Genomic DNA, 25,354 nt, shown 5'->3' on the forward strand with positions numbered 1-25,354 from the left:
ACTTTTGCCGGACGCTACACGCTTAGCCCTCAGCTGTGCTGGCCTCATCCCCTAGTGGACACAAGGTCACTATCCCTCCCCACGTGCCCTGTCTGCCTGCTCCTTGGAGTCTGCCAGGGCCCCTCCCTGAGGGGGAAGAGCCAAAGGAAGAGACACAGCGGGGAACAGTGAGGCGGGAGCCCCAGGTAAGGCGGAGCTCCCGAGAGCATCCCCTCCTGCTCCCCACAGATGGGTCCCAGACCTCCTCACGCTCTCACTCTGGGCGGTGAGGGCCGGGTTAGGAGAGCGGGGAGGGAGGGCTTGGCCCTGCACGCTCTGACATTCAGCACAGCACGCAATTTAACATCTGCCCTTGAGCAACTGCTCAGACATTTGAGCCAGGGTTGCAAGCTGATGCCTGTCCCCTCCTTAAGAATTCAAGAATTTTTTTTTTTTCTGTGTCCCATCAAGTGAAAGGCCAGAAATCCTAATCCCAGAGACAGAACTGACAGTGAACACTTACTATGCGCTGACATTCTTCTCCACAAAACCCCATGGAGAACTCAAAACTGCCTATAACGCAAACCACCCTAAGGTAAATGTCCCCAACATATTGAGAGAGCCAAGAGGGGGTGTTAAACCATTCCTAAAGGGAGGGACCAAAGGAAGAGAGTTTTGAGACACAAGCGGGAGTTTGATAAATGGAGCTACAGGGAATTTATTGTTGTTCAGTCACTAAGTCATGTCTGACTCTTCGCCACACCATGGCCTGCAGCACGCCAGACTCCTCTGTCCTCCACTAGCTCCTGGAGTTCACTCAAATTCATGTCCACTGGTCAGTGATGGTATCTCACCATCTCATCCTCTGTCACCCGCTTCTCCTGTCCTCAATCTTTCCCAGCATCAGGGTCTTTGTCTAATGAGTTGACTCCAAAGTACTGGCGCTTCAGCATCAGTCCTTCCAATGAATATTCAGCGTTGATTTCCTTTAGGGTTGACTGGCTACAGGGAATGGCATTCTATACAGAGAGAACAGCATGGAAAGGCGTTAAGAAGTAAGACCTTAGGGAGAGCAGGTATCTGATGTCCTCCAAGGGGATCAGAGCTGACTCTTGCAGACAGAGCCATGTGTAGGCTCCCTGCCCACCACCTCCAACCCCAGCCTCTGGGACTGAAGCCAACAGTGCCGCCTGGCATAGGGGAAGCAGCCCTATGTTATCAGAAGAGCAAGTGCTATTCCTGGTCTTGCCACCTGGACTTGCAATGAGCCTTGGGCCTGTCACAGCCCCTGGTGGAGCCCTACTCACCTTCTCTGTGAGATGAGGATTCAGACCACAGTCTGGAGCTCCTTGCTGTCCCACCCTCCCTGTTCCTGCCATCTAGCATCTTATCACTCTGAATCACCAGCTCACAAAGGGCAGGAAGCATGTCTATGTCTGTTTATCTCAGACAATAGCCCAGCTTGAAAATACAATTAATCTGTGGATGTGTGACTCTAAGAGGCGATGACGTTTGGAGAAGGACAATGGCCAGAGCATCCCAGTGCTGTCAGACAAATGCACCTCCCTTATCCCTCAAGAGCCCCGGGGAGGAAAATTCCCTCAACCTCCTTCACCTCTCATTACCTAAGGGGAAGAGAGTTTAGGTCCTGGTAACCTCTGACAACCAAAGCCACACCTCCCTGGACCAATGCTCATGCAGCCCCACTCCCTGGGGCCCCCCACCACGGCCAACAGCTCTCCAGCCTGGGAACTTTGCAGTACAGCCCTGGGAAGTGGGGCTCTTCCCCATCCAGGACCTGAGGTCGGATGCCAGAAACCCAGACAGCTTTGTTGTTTTTCCACTTCTACCCTTCTTCAAGTAAACTCGCAAATGTCAATAACCAGAGAAAAACACGCACACGGAGACACATATTTCTCAACTCCTTTGCAGCTTGTTGTTGCTCCTGCCAGCAAAAACAAGTTCAGCTTCCTGGCCCCATTTATGTAAGCCTTGGAGCCGCTGCCAGTGCCACCGCCGCTGACACAATTTAGCTCATGCCTGCTAATCCCACCGCCCCTGTTTCTGAGCAGGGACAGTTCTCCCAGCTGTCGGCCAGCCAGCTGGCAGCATAGAACGGCCTCCAGCCTCTGGGGCTTCAGGGACACAGGATCTCAGAAGGGGTCACAGAGGAATCATGGGGACCCCGTTAGCAGGCAAGACCCTGACCTAGAAGGAGGTGCCTGCCGAGACGTCTCCAGGAGGAAAAAAACCATGGGCACCTAATGTCCAAAGAGAAACAGAAGCAGGATCTGGTCCCATGGGGCCTAGAACAAGTCCCCGATGTGCTCTATCCCCTGTCCCTACACAGCCCCCTGCCCAGCTAAGGACTGAAACCCATGTCCTGACTTCCCGAGTAATAATAACTATAATACTCAGCACCACCTACAGCGCTTAGCACATGCCAAGCTGCCGGGCGCTTCACCTAAGAGCCCTACCCTCCTAACATACCTTGCTGAGGAGGAGGCTGGTCCCTACTTCCGTCCGTGTAAGTTCAGAGAAGTTGAGGAACTGACCCGAATGCACACAACTAGTGAGGGAGGGAGTCTGCAATTGGTTCCAGGTGGGTCTGACCACAGTCACCCCACCCCCACTCCCTGGGGGTCCAGGTGCCTCCCTGCGCTCCAGCCCTGCCCCTCTTCTCTGGGCTGCCCACCACCCTGCATCTCCCCTTCCTGATTTCTTCTCTCTGCCTTCCCCAGGTGTTTCTGACCATCACAGAGGTTCCAGGAAGACAGCCCTGGGGTTGAGCCCTGGGGTTGAGAGGTCTTGGGGGGGCGGTTGGGAGGGGAGTGAGCCTGACCCCACATAGCCCTGCCACATTAGTAAGCCCCTGGGGGTCTCTCACTGGAAGCCAGGGCCCAAGCAGCAGCACGCCTGTGATGATTTATAGTTTAAAAGTGTCCCCCAGACCCCTAATCTCACGCTCTTACCAGGTCACCCACTCACTTTCTAAAACTCCCCAGAATGCCTTCCCCTGCCACATAGGGCCGTGTGGTCCCAGCCACCCCTTTCCCACAGACCCCTCCTCAGATTGCTGACTCCTGCCCTCCTCCCCGCTCTAATGTGTTTGTACTTCTGTGCCTGCTTGTATTTGTCTTGTATTTGGCAGAGTCAGTATTTACCTTGGCGCGGTCTTGCCCTCTATCCGCACCACGGACCCTACATCTACTGATTGGAGAGAGGGCCTGGGAGGCTCCTCTGGACCATAAGAAGGTAACGATGGCTGCTGACTCAGAGACCAGCACGTGTGACCAGCTCCGCGGGAGAAAAACATTTAATTCTCCCCTGGCAGCATCACAAATAACAAGCTGGCCCCAGGCCCAGAAGGCCTGACCTGGGTCACTTCTCAGAGATTATAAGCTAATTAGAGGAAAAGATATCAAAGGAGAGCAAACAATCTAACTTCCCTCCCCCACCAACCCCCAAGAAGCAGATTGAAAAAAGAGTAAAGGCAAGACTCAGTAAGCCATGAAGAAGGGCACGTGGCTGCAGGTGGACTTGGGTCCAGGAAGGGGCTGGGCTGGGGCTACAGCCACAGAGGGCTGCTGAGCAGAGGGCCGCTCTTCTAGGGCTGTCAAGACCCTTAAAGGTGATTTAGCCAACCTGCCCATTTTTATAGATGAGGGCAACCAGGGCCCAGAAGTCACACAGCCAGTGTGTGGTGTAGCCAGAACTGGAAGCCTGGCTCATTATTGCCCCACATCCTTCCCAGGAGTACAGCAGCAAGGGTCCTGTCATCTTGCCTCTGAACTTGGCCTGGGAGTCTAATCAGGAGCCTGGCCCTCTTCAGGGTCTGTTATTAAGTGTTTGTTGAAGCAGAGGGTGGATGGGGTGCAGCACACACCTGATACCTATTCCCCTACCCCCATCCCAAGCCCCATCCATCACCACCCCTCCCACCACCTGCCCCAGCTTCCACTCCTCCACCCCTTTAGATATGAGGAAGCAAAGCTAAAGATTTGAGAAGTCACAAAGTGGAGGTGTGGTAGAGTGACTAGAAGGGACACAGGAGGGCCTGCTGGGGCTGGCCATACAGCTGGCTGGTGGTTATGTGGCTATGCTCAATTTGTGCAAATTCACTGGGCTGTTAGACTTATGCTGGGTACACTTTTCTGCATGCATCTATACTGCGGTACTCATTTTATAAAGCCCCAAAGTCCTCCTGTCATTCTTCCCCTCACCCCCACTGCCATGAGCAGACACACACACAAGCACACTCTGGTCCAGCTTCATGTCACCATGAAGCAAGCTGCTCAGAATGGAAGAACAGGCACGTCTACCCTTAGTGAAACTGTGAAACCCAGATTCCAGCTCTTCTGCCCCCAGCCTGTTCCTCTCACAAATAAACCTCACCAGGCCCACCAGGTTTTGAGCTAGGGAGATTCAGCATTATAAATATGTCAATGCTCCCTAAGTTATCTCTAAATTTTACTTGATCCTAATAACCAACAGGACTTTTTTTTTTTTTTCTTGGAACTAGGGAAGCTGATTCTAGAGTTCAAACTGAAAAGCAAACAAGCAAAGATAGCCTGGACAATTTTGAAAAAGCAGAGAACTAAGAGGAGGGTTAGCCCTACAAAACTCTAAAGCATATTATAAAGCTATAGTGATGCGAACAGCCTGGCACCGGCGTATGAGCAGATGGACAAAACTAGAGACTAGAAAGTTCAGAAATAACAGGAACCACAAAGAGCTCAGCCTGCACGACTGAACTGTGCCCTTCAAATGGCTCAGATGGTGACTGTTATGCAATGCGTATCTTACCACAATTATTTTAAAATAGCTTAATTTGAGTGTTGACTATATACAGATGCTATTCTAAGTATGCACATGGATGACCTACCTTGATCTTCTCAACAGCCTATCTTACAGGAGGCTGGTTACATAACTAATTCGGAGTCAGCCTAGACACAAACCCAGGCGATTAGGCCTCAGAATTTTTGAAATACTCAGTCTCCATCAGGCAGTATAAACCCAAGAATATACAGTAATTTGGTAGATTTTAAAGGTGACTTTTTAAAATCAATGAGGGAAAGATGGATTATTCAACAAACTACAAAAAAGGACATCAGGTAACAACCAGGAGTCAAAAAGTTAGAGCCATACCTCACTACATGATAAATTTAAATGGATCAAACATTTAAATATTAAAATTATTAAAAGTACCAGGAAAAAAAAAAAGAATCTTTTTTTTACACACCCCCCCCAAAAAAGAATCTTTTAAAACAGTTTTGGCATAGGGAAGATCTTATTAAGCATGATACAACATTTAAAAGTCATAAAATAAATTGATAAACTCAACTACAATTTTTTTAAAATATGCATGGCATAAACTAACCCCCACCAAAAAGTCAAAAGACAAATGACAAACTAGAGAAAAGTCTTCAAAACTCATATCATAGAGGACTAAATTCTTTAATATATTAAGAGCTCCTGTAAACAAGAAAAAGACCAACAACCCAATTCTTTTTTTTTAGTGAGCAATGAATATGAACAGGAAGCTCATAGAAACAGGCTATGCAAATATCTCTTAAATAAGCAAAAACCTGTATAACCGCACTCAGATAAGATAAATGAAAATTAATTCCACATAGACACCATCTCAGGTTGATTACAAGTTTTCATCAGAGGTGTGGAGACAGGCATTCTCTCATTGCTACTGGGAGTATGAATTGGTGAAGCTTCCACTCTCACTCAAAAGCACAAACACACATGGCCTTCAACCCACAGATTCACCTTCGAGGAATTTATGCTGCCCATGTGCTTTCACTTAGGCAACACGATGGGCAAGCAAACTTACTCCTGGAAGCACTATCTGTAATGGCTAAGCCAGGAAACAAGCCTAGAGACGATGTCCATCAAAAGGAAACTGGCTAAAGAAATTCAGTGTGTCCATATAATGAAATACAAAAAAAAAAAAAAATTAAGAGGAAGTTCTTTAGGGACTTCCCTGGTAGTCCAGTGGCTAAGACTCCGTGCTCCCGACACAGGGGGCCTGGGTTTGATCCCTAGTGAGGTAACTACATCCCATATGCAGCAGATAATCCATTCTGCAACTAGAGATTCCTCATGACACAAGGAAGATCAAAGATCCTGTGTGCCATAACTAAAGATCTGGTGCAGCCAAATAAATAAATTAAAATAAATTTAAAAAAAATTAAAATAAAGAGGAAGTTCTTTATTTATCAAAATAAATGAACTTTTTCCTAGTCCATTGTCTAAAGTAGTTAAGAGGATTCAGACACACCCAAGTTCCAACCCTTGGACAGCCACTTACTACTTGTGTGACCTTGGGCTAGCTTCTCAACCTCCTTAGGCCTCACTTTTCCCATCCCAAAAATGGAAATAATAATAATGTGTGTTTATCTGTTAGTCACTCAGTCGCATCTGATTCTTTGCAACCCCATGTAGCCTGCCAAGCTCCTCTGTCCATGGAATTCCCCAGGCAAGAATACTGGAGAGGGTAGCCATTCCCTTCTCCAGGGGATCTTAACTACGCAGAGACCGAACCCAGGTCTCCTGCATTGCAGGCAGATTATTGTCTGACCCACTAGGGAAGCCCAATAATAATTATTTCTAAAGGTTGTTGTGAGAGTTGTATTAGATAACTAATGGTAAAAGCTTAGCACTATTCTCAGAACATACCTAATCTCTCAAAAAACATGAGCAATTATAATTATTTTTCCCACTGCAATGGCGGGTCTTTCCCCTTTTCTATGAGAAAGTCTTCATACTACAGCCTCTCCCATCAAAATAGGCTCTTCAGATCAGTAACAGCAATCAAGCACCTGATTTTGTTTGTTTCGGCCTCAAGAAGTGTTGCTCTGTCTGAGCTTAGAGTGACTTGGCTTAAGGTTGGCTCATTTGGTAAGTGGGCAGTCTAGAGACAGGCCTGAACTGTCTGCCCCCTGAGATGTTTTCTCTCTCTCTGCTCTCCCAGCTGCCTTGCTTAGAGATACAGAAAGCTCATTTGCAGGGACATGGGGTTATAAAACATTTCCCTGACCCAAAGTGGTATGAATGTATACCAGGGAGGAGGGGGTTATAGTGCAACGGCTTAAACATACACAGGGCCTTAAGTGTTCTTAAAAGTACTGAAGAAGGACACTCCTGGGGCGAAATCAGAGCTGTCTCTGCCACATCAGCGTGTATGGAGTTGGTAAGTCTCTGAGCATGCTGAGAAAAGAAACGATGCCCTTGATGTCTCCGAGCTTTGAGAAGGGTGGGCGCTGTGGGCGACCCATGATACGGTGGCAAGAGCAAGGTTCGGCGCAAAGTCTGTTATTTCCTTGCTGTGCCATCTTGAGTGAGTTTCTTAACCTCTCTGAGCCTCGGTTTCCTTTCGCCTACTCAAGGACACGGCCTCAGCAATTCTCTGTCAATGTTTGGTCTCTACCAGATTATTTTCATCAGCATACAAACAGGATGAGATTTCAGTCATCTTTTTAAAAAGTCTTTTCATGACCCCACGTCTCCAGGCAACGAACACCCCATTTCTTTCCTCCTCTTTACAGGTAAAACCCTCAGGAGAGTGGCCTCCACTTGCTGGCTCCTGTTTCTCTCCTCCTGTTCTCTTTCTAGCCCACTCCTGTCAGCCTTAGGCCTCCACCATTTTGCCCAAATGCCTCACAGCAAGGCAAGGTCACCAACGGCCTGAGGGTGGCTACGTCCCCTGGTCAGGCTGTCTTCTTGCTCTCTCAGCGTCCAGCACCACTGAACTGTTCCCAGCTCTTGACGCACTGTCCTCGCTGCGTTTTCAGGACAACTCTCCTGGTTCCCCTCCTGCTTCCCTGGCCTCATCGTCTGTCTCCTCCTCCCTCTTCCAGGTCAGAGTGCCCCAGGGCTCCGCCCAGGACCTCTTCGCTTCTCCATCTACACTCTCACCCTCTGTGATCTCAGCCATGCTCAAGACTCGACATAACCTCTGTCGTCAGCCGACTCCCAAATTCATACCTCAAACTCACTCTGCATCCCCAAACTCTGGACTCCTATACCCAGCTCCTCAGCATCTTCTCTCCATTGTCTAAAAGACAGTTCAGTTTCAACAGGTCCAAAACCAACTGTCTGATCTCCTCCCCACCCCCCGACCAAACCCGCGGTCCGACAGCCCACCCTCTCTATGCCAGGCACCAAGACCCCTCTCACACACAGTTGCTGTGAACAGTAAGGGAGATCATAGACGCAGAGAGCTTAGCACAGTTCGGTGTACAGTCAGCATCCAGGATGGTGGCAGTTGCTGTTAACCTCAGGGTAGAGAGGCAGGATTAGAGGAGGCAGGGAAGCTGGGAGGTGGAGGGAAGCTGAACGAAGGAACTGGGAGACAGCCTGGCTGGAAGTCAGGCCAGACTCAGGACCGTGCCGGAAAAGTCCCCGACTCTACCAGAGATTTTGGACCTTTTTGGATCTCAAGTGCAGAAGAGAGTAAAGCACACAGATGACCCCAAAGAAACTCCCCAGGGCTTCACCAAACAAAGTCTGAGAGTTGAAAGCCTCTTTTTGTGCTATCTTACAACTCCGGTCCTCAAGGACTCTCTTCCAAAGACGTAACACCTCAGTGACAATTAAGGACAGGACATCTAGAACCTCCCCGTCCACCTGGAGTCTAAAGAGCTGATGACCCAGGCTTGGCTTCCCCAGAGACAAACCCAAACTTCACCAGGGCGGGGGGCATCCAAGTGTCCCGACAGAGCCCTCTGCTCCAGAACTCGACAGGCCCTCAGGTAGGACCAGATTGTTAAAGAGGAGGCAGGAATTTGCCTGCACAAGTTGGAAGTATCAAGAATCCCTCAATATTTTTAGATTTCCTCAGACTTTCATTCCAACCTCATCTTCGTGGTGAGACCTTCCCCAGCTTCCCCTCAAAAAGATCAGTTCCACATCCTTCTTGATTTGTACACATGGTTCCTATCTCCATCCCCTGCTTTGTTTTTCCTCCTTGAGTGTGTGTCTGTGTCTGTGTGTGCGCGCACGCTTAGTTGCTCAGTGTATCTGGCTCTTTGCAACCCATGGATTGTGTGTGGCCCTCTGTCCATGGGATTCTCCAGGCAAGAATACTAGAGTGGGTTGCCATGCCCTCCTGCAGGGGATCTTTCTGACCAAGGAATCAAATCTGTGTTTCTCTTGCATTGCAGGCATATTCTTTACCATCTGAGCCACCAGGGAAGCCCTTTCCTCCTTAGCACTAGTATCATACTATATATTTAATTTACATCCCTAATAGAATGAAGCCCCAATGAGCCCAGGAATTTTGTCTGTTTGGCTCACTGCTGTATCCACAGCTCTTAGAATAGTGCCTGGAACATCAGAGGAGCTCAAAATGTTTTTTTCAGATGAATACATTGTTGGCTACATGTATTTAAGCACTCGCTCTGTGTTAGAGATCTCATTATGTGCTCTGAGTAGTACCTTACTTAGCACATTTCATCTTCATAACCACCCTATGAGGTAGTATATTATTTCTATTTTCCAGATGAGGACAGCAAGTCTCTGAGATGGTAAAAATCCCTTGCTGAAGCTCACATTATTCTCCATGGCAGGGCTGGGCAGAGATCAGTCTGGCTCCAAAACCTTAACCATTAACTGTTCAAGATGAGCTGTGTTCATATGGAAAGAAGGTCCAGAGAGGGATAAAAAGCAACAGAAAATCTCTGGAAGAAACTGCTTGGCACTCAAGACCAAGCGCTGTCCAGTAGAACTTTCTGCAGTTATCAAAATGCTCTGTATTTTGCTGTCCAATATGGGAGCCAAGTGTGACTAGTGCAACAAAAGAACTACATTTTAAATTTGATTTCATTCTAATTAATTCAAATTCAAGCAGCCCTACTTAGCAAGTGGCTACCATATTAGAGAGAACAAATCTAGATCTTTAAGCCTCACCTGGAAAAGCCCAGATTCAGTGATAGGAATGCTCTGGCTTGCTGGGTGGGCTGGTAGCAGGCAAGGCTGGTGGGGTGGGAGAACCAGAGGGGAAGTGAAGCAACTGGACCAGCTTTGTGTAATCCTTCCAAACACCCTGTAAGGGGAGGATTTGTTAACCCAGTCCACAGGCCAAGCCGCAGAGGGTCAGAGATGTGATGTGCCTGCTGCCTCGGGATCTTGGTCCACCCCGCTCCCCCAACAACTTGGTCCTTGAGTAGCAGGCACCAAGCAGGACGGGACAGAGGGTTTCCTCAGTCCCTCCTAGGGATTCACCCCTGACCATTTTTAAACTCCTTTTAGGCGGTCTTTAGGTGGTGACTGTATAGTCCATGGGGTCATAAAGAGTCGGACATGACTGAGCAACTTTCACTTCACTTCACTACACTGAGTGGCTGATTCCAGGGCTTCACAGGATTCATAACCGTTTTCGGCAGTGAGTAAACAAGTGAAAACAAGTGAAAGTGTTCATTGCTCAGTTGTGTCCGACTTTTTGAGATCCCATGGACTGTATTCCGCCAGACTCCTCTGTCCATGGGATTCTCCAGGCAAGAATATTGGGCTCCAGGGGATCTTCTCAACCCAGAATCAGACTTGGATCTCCTGCATTGCAGGCAGATTCTTTACCATCTGGGCCAGAGTCAACAAGAGGCGGGCTTCCCTGGTGGCTCTGCCGGTAAAGAATCTGCCTGCAATGTGAGAGACACAGGTTTGATCCCTGGGTTGGGAAGATCCCCTGGAGGAGGGCATGGCAACCCACTCCAGTATTCTTGCCTGGAGAATCCCCATGGACCCGAGGAGCCTGGCAGGCTGCATGCAGTCCATGGGGTCGCAAAGAGCCAGACACAACTGAGCGACTAAGCGCACACAGCACAGCAGGACGTAGAGCTAAAGCAGGAGGGGTTTCCCACAACTGGAAGCTAGAAGCATGGAAGGCCTTCCTCAAGTTCTTCATCGCACCGTTTAGCCAGTTACCCTCAAATTTGTGAATCACAAGTGGTAATTGTTGAAAAGGACATTTCCTGAGCCTTACTTCCAAATATTTCTCTTCAGTAAATCTGGGGCAGGGGCCAAGGATCAGCATTCTTGTCAAGTACCCACCCCCCACTCCCAGGGCACCCAGGCAGGTACACACACACAGACACACACACCAACGTTTATTCAAATAGACCCAGAATGAGCCTTTTGAGAAACATTGATTTAAGGTGAGACTAGGAACTAAAGAGCCTCTTGATGAAAGTGAAAGAGGAGAGTGAAAAAGTTGACTTAAAACCCAACATACAGAAAACTAAGATCATGGCATCCGGTCCCATCACTTCATGGCAAATAGATGGGGTAACAATGGAAACAGTGACAGACTTTATTTTGGGGGGCTCCAAAATCACTGCAGATGAGGATGCAGCCATGAAATTAAAAGACACTTGCTCCTTGGAAGAAAAGTTATGACCCGCCTAGACAGCATATTAAAAAGTAGAGACATTACTTTGCCAACAAAGGTCTGTCTAGTCAAAGCTATGGTTTTTCCAGTAGTGATGTATGGATATGAGAGGTGGAGTATAAAGAAAGCTCAGTGCTGAAGAACTGATGCTTTTGAACTGTGGTGTTGGAGAAGACTCTTGAGAGTCCCTTGGACTGCAAGGAGATCCAGCCAGTTCATCCTAAAGGAAATCAGTCCTGAATATTCATTGAAAGGACTGATGCTGAAGCTGAAACTCCAATACTTTGGCCACCTGATGCGAAGAACTGACTCGCTGGAAAAAACCCTGATGCTGGGAAAGATTGAAGGCAGGAGGAAAAGGGTTGGATGGTGTCACCAACTCAATGGAGATGAGTTTGAGTAAGCTCCGGGAGTTGGTGACAGACAGGGAAGCCTGGCGTGCTGCAGACCATGGGGTCACAAAGAGTCGGGCACGACTGAGTGGTTGAACTGAACTGACTGAGGAATGCAGGTAGGCACTGGAACTGAAAGAGGTTGCCCTGAAGGGAAATTTAGAGGTTAAGATAGGACTTTGAGATTTAAAGGTGTAGGTGTCTGTTTTGTGCACCGTCTTGCAATACAGAAGGCGAGAGGAACCTCAGTCACAGATGTTCAGGCCTTCCACACCTGACACCTACGTCCCAGCTAGTCCAGGCCCCTAGACAGCAGTTCACTTGCGCAGCCCTGCCAGCTCTCGGATGTGTGGGCAGCAGCTGATCCCAAGGAAAACACGCCTCCTGGCTATAAGGGCCCACAGCCAGGAGAGTCAGCGGATTTCCCCTCTAAACCAACTCCAGCCTCTGCTACTCAGCTCGGCCCCTCACTTCTCCAAAGCAAGATATCTCACAGTCATTTGCTCCATGCTTCCTGTACAATGTCTTTATTTTTGCTCTCAAGTTTGTGGGTTGAGTTCTGTGTGGGTGTGGGAGGGGAGCTGGGTATTTTCTACCTCTCTGCATGTTCCTTCTGAACTGGGAGGGCTTTCACTTCCTCCCCAAACTCTCAGTTCTGCCTTTTTCACAAGGCTGTCCAGGCCTTGAGACCACCTCGCCCAAGCAACCTGAGCACCAGGAAAACGGAGAACTGACTGCAACCGCCCTTGCAGTGCTTTATAGCCACTTAGGAGAAAAAGGAAGCAACAGCTACAGCAGTAACCTCCCTGGGGCAGGTGCCCTGGGGGGTGGTGTGAGTAGCAACAGAGGCAGGCAGGGAAGGCTTGCTCCCTGCTGGGTGCCCCAGGCCTCAACCCTGCCTTGCCTCTCTCTGATAGAACACCGGGCAAACCCAGGCCTCTCCTTCCCTTGGCCTCCTCTGACCAGCACTGGGTCAGCCAGGGGTGATGGCCAGGTTGTCCTCGAGACACCCCCAGCTCTGCCTGCCAGGCTAGTTCTCCATTTGGAGGTCTTGGGGGTCTACCACATCGGAGCACAGCGCCTTGGAGGGGTGGGCCTCCACCAAGCCGGCCTGAAAACTTCCCGACCCAGCCTCTCTAAATGCTGGCCTCCTCTCTGGAACAAAGTATTACTCAGATCCAGCAGAGAATGTGTGTAAAGCACAGGAGGCCTTCCGCAGCCCCTGTTACCGGCTGGGGTTATAAACATGTGCTGTGAAAAGGAATCCCTTTTCTTTCCTCCTTGAAGCACAACGATCACAACCATTCAGAAGGCAAAAGAAGCTGCAGGCACACCAGCCCCTGGTTCTCTCCAGCAGGGAAGAATGATTGAAGGTGTTCACCCAGGGCAGGGGCACAGTGCAATCTAGCCGTGGAAGCCAGAGTCACCGGCCCCCAGCCATCTATTCCCAGAAGCCTGCCGGCTGCCCCCTTGGGTTTCCACTGTGGCCTCAAGAAGCCTTCAGACCCTAAAATAGACCTCTGGGGAAAGGGTCCTCCAGAAGAGAACCTTAGACGCGCTGCAGGGCACGCCGCCAGAGGCCAGAGAGAGGACTCGGCCAGCGGCACGTTACAGTCCACAGGAGCAAGAAGTGCCCTGTGCCCTCTGCCTCACCCCTCCTTCTCTCGTCTGAAAGTGGAGTCCAGTGTGTACCAGTCTCAAGACGTCTCAACCCCCTGGCCAAACCTCCTTAACTTGGCTTCAATTCCCAGATCTGAGGCACAGGGCTTGCTAGAGCCGGTGTCTGCCTAAGCAAGTGCAGGCAGCGAACGGCAGGAAGGTCCGTGATTCAGAGCCCATGATGTCACTCCCTTCACAGTCAGGGCACTGTCATCCACACATCAACCCGGGGTCCGAGGGGAGAACCAGGCGGGATGCCTTCTCCAAAAGCTGAGGGGCAAAGGCGGCGCTGGCATAAAGGACGCCCGGGGCAGGAATTCCACTCCGCTAGGGCATCTCCTTTTAAAGTAACCCAGGACGCCGTCGTGTAAGGACTCCTGGGGGCACTGGGAAGGAGACCCGAGGATCGGGTTGCTGAGAATACACCACGTCCTGTACGAGGATCGCAGAGAGCTTACCGGAGGCAAAGTCACGGGGAGAGCGCGCCGGGCCGAAGCGGCAGGACGCAGCAAGGGGGCGCGCGAGCGAGCGCCCGCGGGGGGACAGCTCGGGGAGCCCGGGGCCGCACCTTGTGCCGCGGGGACCCCAGCTAGCCCGGGACAGGGGGAGCCGTCACCGCCCCCTGCCTCCCTCCGCCGCCCAGGGTCTACCGCAGCCACCTCGGTTCCCCCACCCGCCGGCTGCCCCAGCCCTCCGGAAGCGACCGAAGCCCTTACCCGGCGCGGGGCAGCCCTCCAAGGCCAGCGCCGTCCCGGACGCGGCGAGGAGGGCGGTCAGCAGCGCGCAGCGGACGGCCAGCATGCTTCCTCCTCGGCTAATGCCCCATGTTCCCAGAGAGGCGGGCGGGCGGGCCGGCGGGCTGGCCGGGAGCCGACGGCTGGGGCGGGGCAGCGGGCGGGCGGGCGGGCGGAGGGCAGCCCCCATCCCCGAGGGGCCCGCGCTCCGCACGCACGGCGAGTCCCCGAGCCCTGCGCCGCTCTCGGCTCGGCTCCCTCTGGCCGAGCTCAGTGTCAGTGCGACTTCCCACTTGCACATGACTCAGAACCGCGGACGGTCCCGACAACGCAGGAAAACATTTGAGGAACTCGCCCTGGAGCTGTCTCTCGGCTGTCCCAGGGTGCTGTTACGAAAGTCGAGGAGGATGGCGCAACAGCCCCGCGCACCGGCCGAGCGGAGGGGGTGGCTTCCTGCCGCCGCGCCGCACCTGAACCCCGCGGGGGCGAGCTCGGCCGGGGACCCTCCCCCTACTTCTGTTGATCAGAGCAGGGGAATTAGACACCACTGGCTCGGTTTTGATTTTTGGTTTCGTGACCAGGATTACTCTGTGAAAGGAGCACCTGGAGAGCGCTGGAGGAGGCGATGTGCCTCTTACAGTTACAGTAAAGCAGGGCTTGGCAGCCCTTTCTGCCCCTCTGAACCACCTGGGCGCCCTTAAAACCATCAGAGTCTGGTTCCCACACCCAGAGATTCTGATTTAATGGATCTGGGCTGAGGCATCGGGAGACTCACTGCAGTAAAGGTGCATTCTTTCCCCGTGCCTGTCTGTCCCCCGCAGTACTGGCAAGGAAAAGTTTTGGGCTTTGGAAGAGGATTGAGACCTGGGTTCCCATCCAGACCTCCACCTACTGTGTCTGTGACTACAATTCCCTTGAGTTTCTGTTTCCTCGCCTGTCAGATATAAGGAAGTCTGTCAGGATAGTTATGAAGACACTGTGGCTGTGGTTGTGATCTATGCACCTGACACAGGGTCCAGGCGGAAGGTATCAAAACGTGCGTGTCCGCCCTCCCCATCTGACAGACAGAAACTGGAACTCAGCTTTTCAGAAGCAACCACAAACACCTCTTGAAAGAGCCCACCAAGGTTCCCCAAGGAGCCTGAAGCTGACAGGGTGGCCTCATGGCTGAGTTTGGAGGGAATGAAAAGTGCTGAAACAAGGTGTAGGCTGAGGAGTTTCTGGCAGGGCAACTGCTAATTAGAATGTGCTTTTCCATTTGGGCTTCCCTGGTGGGTCAGAGACTAAAGCGTCTGCCTGCAATGCAGGAGACCCGGGTTCGAGCCCTGGGTCGGGAAGATCCCTGGAGAAGGAAATGGCAACCCACTCCAGTATTCTTGCCTGGAGAATCCCATGGACGGAGGAGCCTGGTGGGCTACAGTCCACGGGGTCATAAAGAGTCGGACACGACTGAGCTACTTCACTTTCACTTTCCATTTGGGCTTTAGGCAGATCCGAACCAGGATCCAGGTTCCTGGGATAACATAATGGGTGTGGCCCGATGGAAGCCCGGGTGGATGGGACCTGGACTGAAGAAACACAGCTTCTGAAACTCAGAGCTCAGACCCAGGGGCCTCTGTGTTTCTCTTTGGGAACCACCCATCAGCAGTGCCTGGAAGGACCAGACACGTGCCCTGACCCCACCCCTGACCTGATAGAGGCTAGTTCGGGGGGCTTGCTTTGGCCACACCCGCAGAGGGGGAAAAAGCATGTTGGAAGCTAAATTTTTTTTACCACAAGCTCTCTCTCCTGATATTTACTTATTAAAAAAAAAAAAACTTCTCTTTTTAAATTTATTTGATTGTGTCAAGTCTTGGTTGCAGCATGGGGATCCAGTTCCCTGACCAGGGATGAACCCAGGCCCCCTGCATTGAGAATGCAGAGTCTTAGCCACTGGACCACCAGAGAAGTCCCCTCTCCTGATATTTAAAATAGGGTTGCAGGGAGCAGTTCCCACTATGGTTGCCCCCTTCCCCCGCTCTTTGTGGCAGACCTGAAAAATAATCAAAGGGGACTGAAACCAGAAGGCTTCAGAAAGCCCTCTGTGTTAAAGCTCAAGAATGGGTGTGTCAGACCCCACCTAGGTCCTGCATCAAAGTGGGCTACCCTGTCTAATTCACCAGCTGGAGCCTGTGTTCCAGAGTCAGATCAAGCTCCCATCTCAGTTCTGCCATTTGCTGACTGTGTGACTAAGAGCAAGCTACTTAACCTCTCAGAGCCTCCGTTTCCTGATTTATATGAGGAGAGCAACAATAAAATAAAGATCGGGCCTATCTCTATCTTCTCAGCCTCATTTTCTGCATCTCCAAGCTTGAATATAATTCTGTCTCTACAGTGTTCTATATGCTTTCTCATCTCCACACCTTTGTTCAAGCTGTACTTTCTGCCAGAAATTCCCCTGGAGAACTGAAATATCGCCTGCCATATCAGTAAACAAAGGATGTTATAGCCGTCAAGAATCACCCTGCCAACCGGATGATGAACGCTGAGGGAACTCAGGATGGAGACAAATGGGTTGCCCACTGCCAAGTCCATACAACAGTCAGCTAGATGCAGCCACCCCTCAACTGGTACTCCCTGAGGAGACTCAGGATGAGAAAGCACAGAACACTGGCCCCGGGTAGTTGAGGCATATAACAAAGGAATGATTGCAGTGAGATCCGACTCTTACATCTTCGCTTAACTTGAGGTATCTGGTTTCGTTTAACAGTAATCTTTTGATGTTCTGACTACCCAATCTTTTGTTTCGAAAACGCCTGTATATCCTGGTTTCCCTCTTGCTTCTTTGGAGCAGTCTCAGATTTATGTGAGATGCTGTCTTGAAGTCCTAAGAATGTCCACTGAATAAAATACAACTCTAAACTTTTAGGTTGTGCTTTTCTTTTCGGTCAACACCCTCCTTTGTCCTACACCCTACCACCCTTCAGATGTAGCTACTGAGCCCTCCTTCAACTCCTGCACCCTGAATGCCTAGAGTCTTTGTTCCCCCCCAAGAGAAGCCACCACAAGGCAGCAAAGTGTAGCCCCCACTTGCCCCAAGTACAACAGCGAAGACCTAGCACCGCCCCCCAAAAAAGCTAAATTTAAAAAATAAAAAGACTTAGCTGGGATGTCTTCTCCAGGAAGGTGACTTCTCTGGAATCCTATCATCCAGGAGGTCGGATTAGGTGGCTTGTCTCTGTGCTGTCTCAGAACTCCGTGCTGGCCTTCCCTGGTGGCTCAGTGGTAAAGAATCCACCCGCCAATGCAGGAGACCATCCCTGATCCAGAAGATCCCACATGCTGCAGAGCAACAAAGCCAGCGCATCACAACAATTGAGCCTGTGCTCTAGACCCTGAGAACTGCAGCTACTGAGCCCCTGTGCCCCACCTACTGAAGCCCGTGGGCCCTAGAGCCCGTGCTCTTCCACAAAAGAAGCCACCCCAATGAGAAACCCACACAGTAAAACTAGAGAAAAGCTCGCACAGCAATGAAAGCCCAGCACAGCCATAAACAAATGAAATCAATCAAAAAAAATGACAGCAACAACAAAATAACTCCACCACCCCATCTTTCCTGCCACACCTAAAACTCATCTCTATCCGCACTGCTGAGCAGGGCATGGCATATGGAGGCCCTTTGCTGGGGAGACATGGCCTCCCCTGAAACACAGTTGAGCAAGCTCTCTGACCTCCATCAAGCGCCACCTGAACTCACTGTGGTGTTGGAGAAGACTCTTGAGAGTCCCTTGGACTGCAAGGAGATCCAACCAGTCCATCCTAAAGGAGATCAGTCCTGGGTATTCTTTGGAAGGACTGATGCTGAAGCTGAAACTCCAATACTTCAGCCACCTGATGTGAAGAACTGACTCACTGGAAAAGACCCTGATGGTGGGAAAGATTGCGGGCAGGAGGAGAAGGGGACGACAGAGGATGAGATGGTTGGATAGCATCACTGACTCAAAGGACATGGGTTTGGGTGGACTCCAGGAACTGGTGATGGACAGGGAGGCCTGGCGTGCTGCAGTTCATGGGGTGGCAAAGAGTCAGACATGACTGAGTGACTGAACTGAACTGAACTGAACTCTGCACTAAATATAGGTTCAAAAATCATGGGCCAACGTTCCAGGCTTTATGATGAAAAATACTGATAAGAGAAGGGAACATACATGCTTGGTTCAGCCTGACTTGCCTTCTCCCAGACCTGATTCCTGATAACCAGCACCCATGGAAGTCACCTGGTCTCAGGCCCAGCTTCTTGCCCCCAGGAAAAGGCGAAGACTCAGGCCTGCCAGGGACACAGATTTGGCAAGAGCTCCAAGGTGAACTGAGGAGTGGGGACGGGGATAGCAAGTCACTGGAAATCAGAAGTGAGGACCAGGCAGGGCTGACGGCTGCGGGTCCCGGGGTTGTTAAACACACTGCAGGCATCGTGCCGTAGAAGTACAGCAAGCACTTTAACCCGGGCTCCTCTCTTAGGGAACCGCGCTGCTTACAAAGTTCTCTCACAACGTGATCGCTTTTGAATTTCTTAACCCTGACAACTAGGTGATATACATTGTCCCCCAAATTCAGAAGAGTACCCTGAGGCTCAGAGAAGTGAGGTGACTTGTTCAGGACAGTGTAGCTGGTACCTGGCAGCTCTGAAGTCTGGCTCTTGACCCAGAACTCTCCCTGAAGGGAGGGCGGAGTGGGCACAGGACCAGGGGCGCTGGAGCACATCCGTGGACCCCATCACAGTGGGCACTCGACGGTGGGTAGATTAGGAGGGAAGAGTAGGCGGACGGTCCCTGGCGCTTGGTACGGCCCCTTCCTTGGGCCTCCCAGACCCTCTCCCCCTCCCCAGTGTGAGTCCCTGCAGTTACCCTGGTTCCCCTAGAGAGGGAAGCTCTGGACTGGCACCATTTTTTGTATACCCTGGTGGCTCAGATGGTAAAGAATCTGCCTCCAGGGCAGGAGACCCAGTTTCTATCCCTGGATTGGGAAGATCCTCTGGAGGAGGAAATGGCAACCCACTCCAGTATTCTTGCCTGGAGAATTCCATAGACAGAGGAGCCTGACCGGCTACAGTCCACGGAGTTTCAAAGAGTTAGATGTAGCTGAGCGACTAACACTTGGATTCCATAGTTAATTTACAATGTTGTATTAGTTTCAGGTGTACAGCAAAGTGATTCAGTTACATATCTATATACATTTTTTCAGATTTTATCTCCTTATACAAAATATTGAGTGTAGTTCCCTGAGCTATACAGTAGGTCCTTTTATCAGACTTTTATCTTTTAAAAGACTTCTCCTTTTCATGTGAGTTTTATCAGACTGTTTCTCAAGAAGCAAGTCCTCTCTCATCTTTGACAGAAGAGATTAGGCCTCTGTGGAAAATTCTGAAAGAGATGGGAATACCAGAACACCTAACCCGCCTCTTGAGAAATCTGTATACAGGTCAGGAATCAACAGTTAGAACTGGACATGGAACAACAGACTGCTTCCAAATAGGAAAAGGAGTACGTCAAGGCTGTATAGTGTCACCCTGCTTATTTAACTTCTATGCGGAGTACATCATGAGAAACGCTGGACTGGAAGAAACATAAGCTGGAATCAAGATTGCCGGGAGAAATATCAATCACATCAGATATGCAGATGACACCACCCTTATGGCAGAAAGTGAAGAGGAACTCAAAAGCCTCTTGATGAAAGTCAAAGAGGAGAGGGAAAAAGTTGGCTTAAAGCTCAACATTCAGAAAACGAAGATCATGGCATCCGGTCCCATCACTTCATGGGAAACAGATGGGGAAACAGTGGAAACAGTGTCAGACTTTATTTTTTTGGGCTCCAAAATCACTGCAGATGGTGACTGCAGCCATGAAATTAAAAGACACTTACTCCTTGGAAGAAAAGTTGTGACCAACCTAGATAGTATATTCAAAAGCAGAGACATTACTTTGCGTACTAAGGTCCGTCTAGTCAAGGCTATGGTTTTTCCTGTGGTCATGTATGGACGTGAGAGTTGGACTGTGAAGAAGGCTGAGCACCGAAGAATTGATGCTTTTGAACTGTGGTGTTGGAGAAGACTCTTGAGAGTCCCTTGGACTGCAAGGAGATCCAACCAGTCCATTCTGAAGGAGATCAACCCTGGGATTTCTTTGGAAGGAATGATGCTGAAGCTGAAACTCTAGTACTTTGGCCACCTCATGCGAAGAGTTGACTCATTGGAAAAGACTCTAATGCTGGGAGGGATTGGGGGCAGGAGGAGAAGGGGACGACAGAGGATGAGATGGCTGGATGGCATCACTGACTCGATGGACGTGAGTCTGAGTGAACTCCGGGAGTTGGTGATGGACAGGGAGGCCTGGCATGCTGCGATTCAGGGGGTCGCAGACAGTCGGACACGACTGAGTGACTGAACTGAGCTGAACTGAACTGATGCTTTGTCACAGGCAGACATCTGTTGGAGGCCCCATAGGATAAACGCACAGATTGTTTTGAATCCAAAACGTACTTATTCATCATTTGTTCCTCCTCCCTCCAATGTCCTGAGGTAAAATGGTTTGCCAAAGGTGACACGAGCAGTGATCCCTGGTCAGGACCCCAGATATCTCAAGTCCTGAAACACTCTTTTTTTAAATTTATTTTTTATTGAAGAATAATTGCTTTACAGAATTTTTTTTTTCTGTTAAACCTCAACATGAATCAGCCATGGGTATACATATATCAAGAAATATTTTTTTTGTCTTTTTTAAAATCCTCACCCTGCCTCCATCCCATCAGGCTTGGGCTGACGTGTTAGGGTATTCTCAACGGAGAGAGTTAAAAACAATATCCTCTGTTCTCTATTCACCTTTAGAGGCAATGATGATCCTAAGAAGGACAAGGGTGGAGAGTGGGGTTGGGCTGACCTGCAGACCCCCTCCCCTGGCCTCTGGCCCTGCATTAACCAATAATTACCAGAAAGTGCTCTTTATTCCCTGAAACTTTCCACTCCCTTTCTTCTCAGCTGGGAGGTGGCCAGCTGAGGTTTAACATGGGGACCTCTCCCCATGTTAGCAGAACGTGGTCTTAGACCAGCAGCAACCCCCACTCCAGGATCAAGCCCCAGCCAGGGCCCAGCACTCTTTTCCTGCCTGGGTAGTCTCTACTTTCAGAGCAGAGGAATGCGAATCTCCAGCTCTAACAAGACAGTCCCGCTCCCTCTAGTCACTATCACCATTTTTCCTTTCATCACATCACCAGCTGAGTTTATCTTTGGAAAAGGAATTTTGTTTATTACTTTGGGCCATGCCACGCAGCCTGTGGGGTCTTAGTTCTCCAACAAGGGATTGAACCCAGGCCCTCAGCAGAGAATGGGCAGAGTCCTAACCATTGGACCTCCAGGGAATTCCCAGGATTTGTTTTTTTTTTTTTTTTTGACAGTGCTGGGTCTTCATTGCTTCACTGCTTTTCCCTGGTTGCAGTGAGCTGGGACGCCTCTCCAGCTACAGTACGCAGGCGTCTCACTGCAGTGGCCTCTCCTGTTGCAAAACACAGGCTCTAGGGCTTGTGGGCCCCAGTAGCTGTGGCTGCCAGGCCCCAGGGCAGGCTCCATAGCTGTGGTTGGCATGTGGGACCTTCCCAGATCAGGGACGAACCCATGGCTCCTGCGCTGGCAGATGGATTCTTTACTACTGAGCCCCCAGGGAAGCCCCCAGGGATTTTTTCAAACTAAAGTATAGTAGATTTATAGTATTATATTACGGTAAGTCGCCTATATACGAACCTTCAAGTTTTGAACTTTCAAAGATTCAAGCGTCCGTTCCCATGTCCAGGCACCGAAGTCGGTTCTCGTGTCTTGCAGACGTGATCACGAAAGCGCATCCTCTGCAAGTGGCTGCGCTTTTGTGTGCCTTCCTGTGCGATACCGTATAGGGTACGACAGGATGCTCGTTTCAAGCCCAGGGGCTCCAGAAGCCAAAGGGTAGACAAGTGAACCCAGTGAGGAACCAGAACCTGTGCCATCACTGTCACGTGTGAGTGAGCTTGCAGCTTGCCCTCTGTCTCCTATGGTTGACGACCCTTCAGCTGCACCATCTCCCACCTCCTCTCTCTCCTCCAGTCAGTAACTCCTTTCGCCTGTTCACTCGATGCCACCCCCTGTTTGCTAGCTGTTGTACTGTGTGTACTACTGTACTTTTCAAGGTACTGTACTGAACTGTAGGGTTAAAAGTATTTCATTTTTCATGTTTGTTTTTTAATGTATTACTTGTGTAAAAGGCTTCCCTGGTGGCTCAGACCGTAAAAACTCTGCTGCAATGCAGGAGACCCGAGTTTGATCCCTGGGTCAGAAGATCCCCTGCAGAAGGGAATGGCAACCCACTCCAGGATTCTTACCTGGAGAATCCCATGGTCAGAGGAGCCTGGTGGGCTACAGTCCATAGGTTGCAAAGAGTTGGACACAACTGAGTGACTAACACACATGTGTGTGAAAAGTATTAGAAATTTATTATAGTATGTACTTTTTTCTTCCAAGGAGTAAACATCTTTTAATTTCATGGCTGCAGTCACAATCTGCAGTGATTTTGGAGCCCAAAAAAATAAAGTCTGACACTGTTTCTACTGTTTCCCCATCTATTTCCCATGAAGTGATGGGACCGGATGCCATGATCTTCGTTTTCTGAATGTTGAGCTTTAAGCCAACGTTTTCCGCTCTCTTCTTTCACTTTCATCAAGATGCTTTTTAGTTCGTCTTCACTTTCTGCCATAAGGGTGGTGACATCTGCATATCTGAGGTGATTGATATTTCTCCCGGCAATCTTGATTCCAGCTTGTGTTTCTTCCAGTCCAGCGTTTCTCATGATGTACTCTGCATAGAAGTCAAATAAGCAGGATGACAATATACAGCCTTGACGTACTTCTTTTCCTATTGGGAACTAGTCTGTTGTTCCATGTCCTGTTCTAACTCTTGCTTCCTGACCTGCATACAGATTTCTCAAGAGGCGGGTCAGCTGTTCTGGTATTCCCATCTCTTTCAGAACTTTCCACAGTTGATTGTGATCCACACAGTCAAAGGCTTTGGCAAAGTCAATAAAACAGAAATAGATGTTTTCCTGGAACTCTCTTGCTTTTTCCATGATCCAGCAGATGTTGGCAATTTGATTTCTGGCTCCTCTGCCTTTTCTAAAACCAGCTTGAACGTCAGGGAGTTCATGGTTCACGTATTGCTGAAGCCTGGCTTGGAGAATTTTGAGCATTACTTTACTAGTGTGTAAGATGAGTGCAATTATGCAGTAGTTTGAGCATTCTTTGGCATTGCCTTTCTTTGGAATTGGAATGAAAACTGACCTTTTCCAGTCCTGTGGCCACTGCTGAGTTTTCCAAATGTGCTGGCATATTGAGTGCAGCACTTTCACAGCATCATCTTTCAGGATTTGAAATAGTGCAACTGGAATTCCATCACCTCCACTAGCTTTGTTCGTAGTGATGCTTTCTAAGGCCCACTTGACTTCACATTCCAAGATGTCTGGCTCTAGATTAGTGATCACATCATCATGATTATCTGGGTCGTGAAGATCTTTTTGGTACAGTTCTTCCATGTATTCTTGCCACCTCTTCTTAATATCTTCTGCTTCTGTTAGGTCCATACCATTTCTGTCCTTTATCGAGCCCATCTTTGCATGAAATGTTCCCTTGGTATCTCTAATTTTCTTGAAGAGATCTCTAGTCTTTCCCATTCTGTTGTTTTCCTCTATTTCTTTGCATTGATCGCTAAAGAAGGCTTTCTTATCTCTTCTTGCTATTCTTTGGAACTCTGCATTCAGATGCTTATATCTTTCCTTTTCTCCTTTGCTTTTCGCCTCTCCTTTTCACAGCTATTTGTAAGGCTTCCCCAGATAGCCATTTTGCTTTTTTGCATTTCTTTTCCATGGGGATGGTCTTGATCCCTGTCTCCTGTACAATGTCATGAACCTCATTCCATAGTTCATCAGGCACTCTATCTATCAGATCTAGGCCCTTAAACCTATTTCTCACTTCCACTGTATAATCATAAGGGATTCGATTTAGGTCATACCTGAATGGTCTAGCGGTTTTCCCTACTTTCTTCAATTTGAGTCTGAATTTGGTAATAAGGAGTTCATGATCTGAGCCACAGTCAGCTCCTGGTTTTGTTTTTTTTGACTGTATAGAGCTTCTCCATCTTTGGCTGCAAAGAATATAATCAATCTGATTTTGGTGTTGACCATCTGGTGATATCCATGTGTAGAGTCTTCTCTTGTGTTGTTGGAAGAGGCTGTTTGCTATGACCAGTGCATTTTCTTGGCAAAACTCTATTAGTCTTTGCCCTGCTTCGTTCCGCATTCCAAGGCCAAATTTGCCTGTTACTCCAGGTGTTTCTTGACTTCCTACTTTTGCATTCCAGTCCCCTATAATGAAAAGGACATCTTTTTTGGGTGTTAGTTCTAAAAGGTCTTGTAGGTCTTCATAAAACCGTTCAACTTCAGTTTCTTCAGCGTTACTGGTTGGGGCATAGACTTGGATAACTGTGATATTGAATGGTTTGCCTTGGAGACGAACAGAGATCATTCTGTCGTTTTTGAGACTGCATCCAAGTACTGCATTTCGGACTCTTTTGTTGACCACGATGGCTACTCCATTTCTTTTGAGGGATTTCTGCCCACAGTAGTAGATATAATGGTCATCTGAGTTAAATTCACCCATTCCAGTCCGTTTTAGTTCCCTGATTCCCAGAATGTCGATGTTCACCCTTGCCATCTCTTGTTTGACCACATCCAATTTGCCTTGATTCATGGACCTGACATTCCAGGTTCCTATGCAATATTGCTCTTTACAGCATCGGACCTTGCTTCTATCAGCAGTCACATCCACAGCTGGGTATTGTTCTTGCTTTGGCTCCATCCCTTCATTCTTTCTGGAGTGATTTCTCCACTGATCTCCATTAGCGTGTTGGGCACCTACTGATGTGGGGAGTTCCTCTTTCAGTATCCTATCATTTTGCCTTTTCATACTGTTCATGGGGTTCTCAAGGCAAGAATACTGAAGTGGCTTGCCATTCCCTTCTCCAGTGGGCCACATTCTGTCAGAACTCTCCACCATGACCCACCCGTCTTGGGTTGCCCTGCAGGCATGGCTTGGTTTCATTGAGTTAGACAAGGCTGTGGTCCTAGTGTGATTAGATTGACTAGTTTTCT

The 25,354-nt window shown here is 49.4% G+C and overlaps 1 protein-coding gene across 2 annotated transcripts in view; it reads right to left on the reverse strand.

The window, feature by feature from the left end:
* IL6R (interleukin 6 receptor) overlaps positions 1 to 14,235 on the reverse strand; it is a 54,453-nt gene extending 40,218 nt beyond the window's left edge. Inside the window, exon 1 of one of the 2 annotated variants that reach the window (XM_068963324.1) lies at positions 14,142 to 14,235. In XM_068963324.1, the coding sequence (XP_068819425.1) occupies positions 14,142 to 14,226 (85 nt within the window). In that variant the 5' untranslated portion in view covers positions 14,227 to 14,235. Of the gene's footprint in view, positions 1 to 833; positions 853 to 14,141 lie in introns of those variants that run through there. The other variant, XM_068963328.1, reaches the window with a different exon arrangement.
* Between the last annotated feature and the right edge of the window lie 11,119 nt (positions 14,236 to 25,354).

Source organism: Capricornis sumatraensis, chromosome 2 (genome assembly GCF_032405125.1).
Source record: "Capricornis sumatraensis isolate serow.1 chromosome 2, serow.2, whole genome shotgun sequence".
Taxonomy (NCBI): domain Eukaryota; kingdom Metazoa; phylum Chordata; class Mammalia; order Artiodactyla; family Bovidae; genus Capricornis; species Capricornis sumatraensis.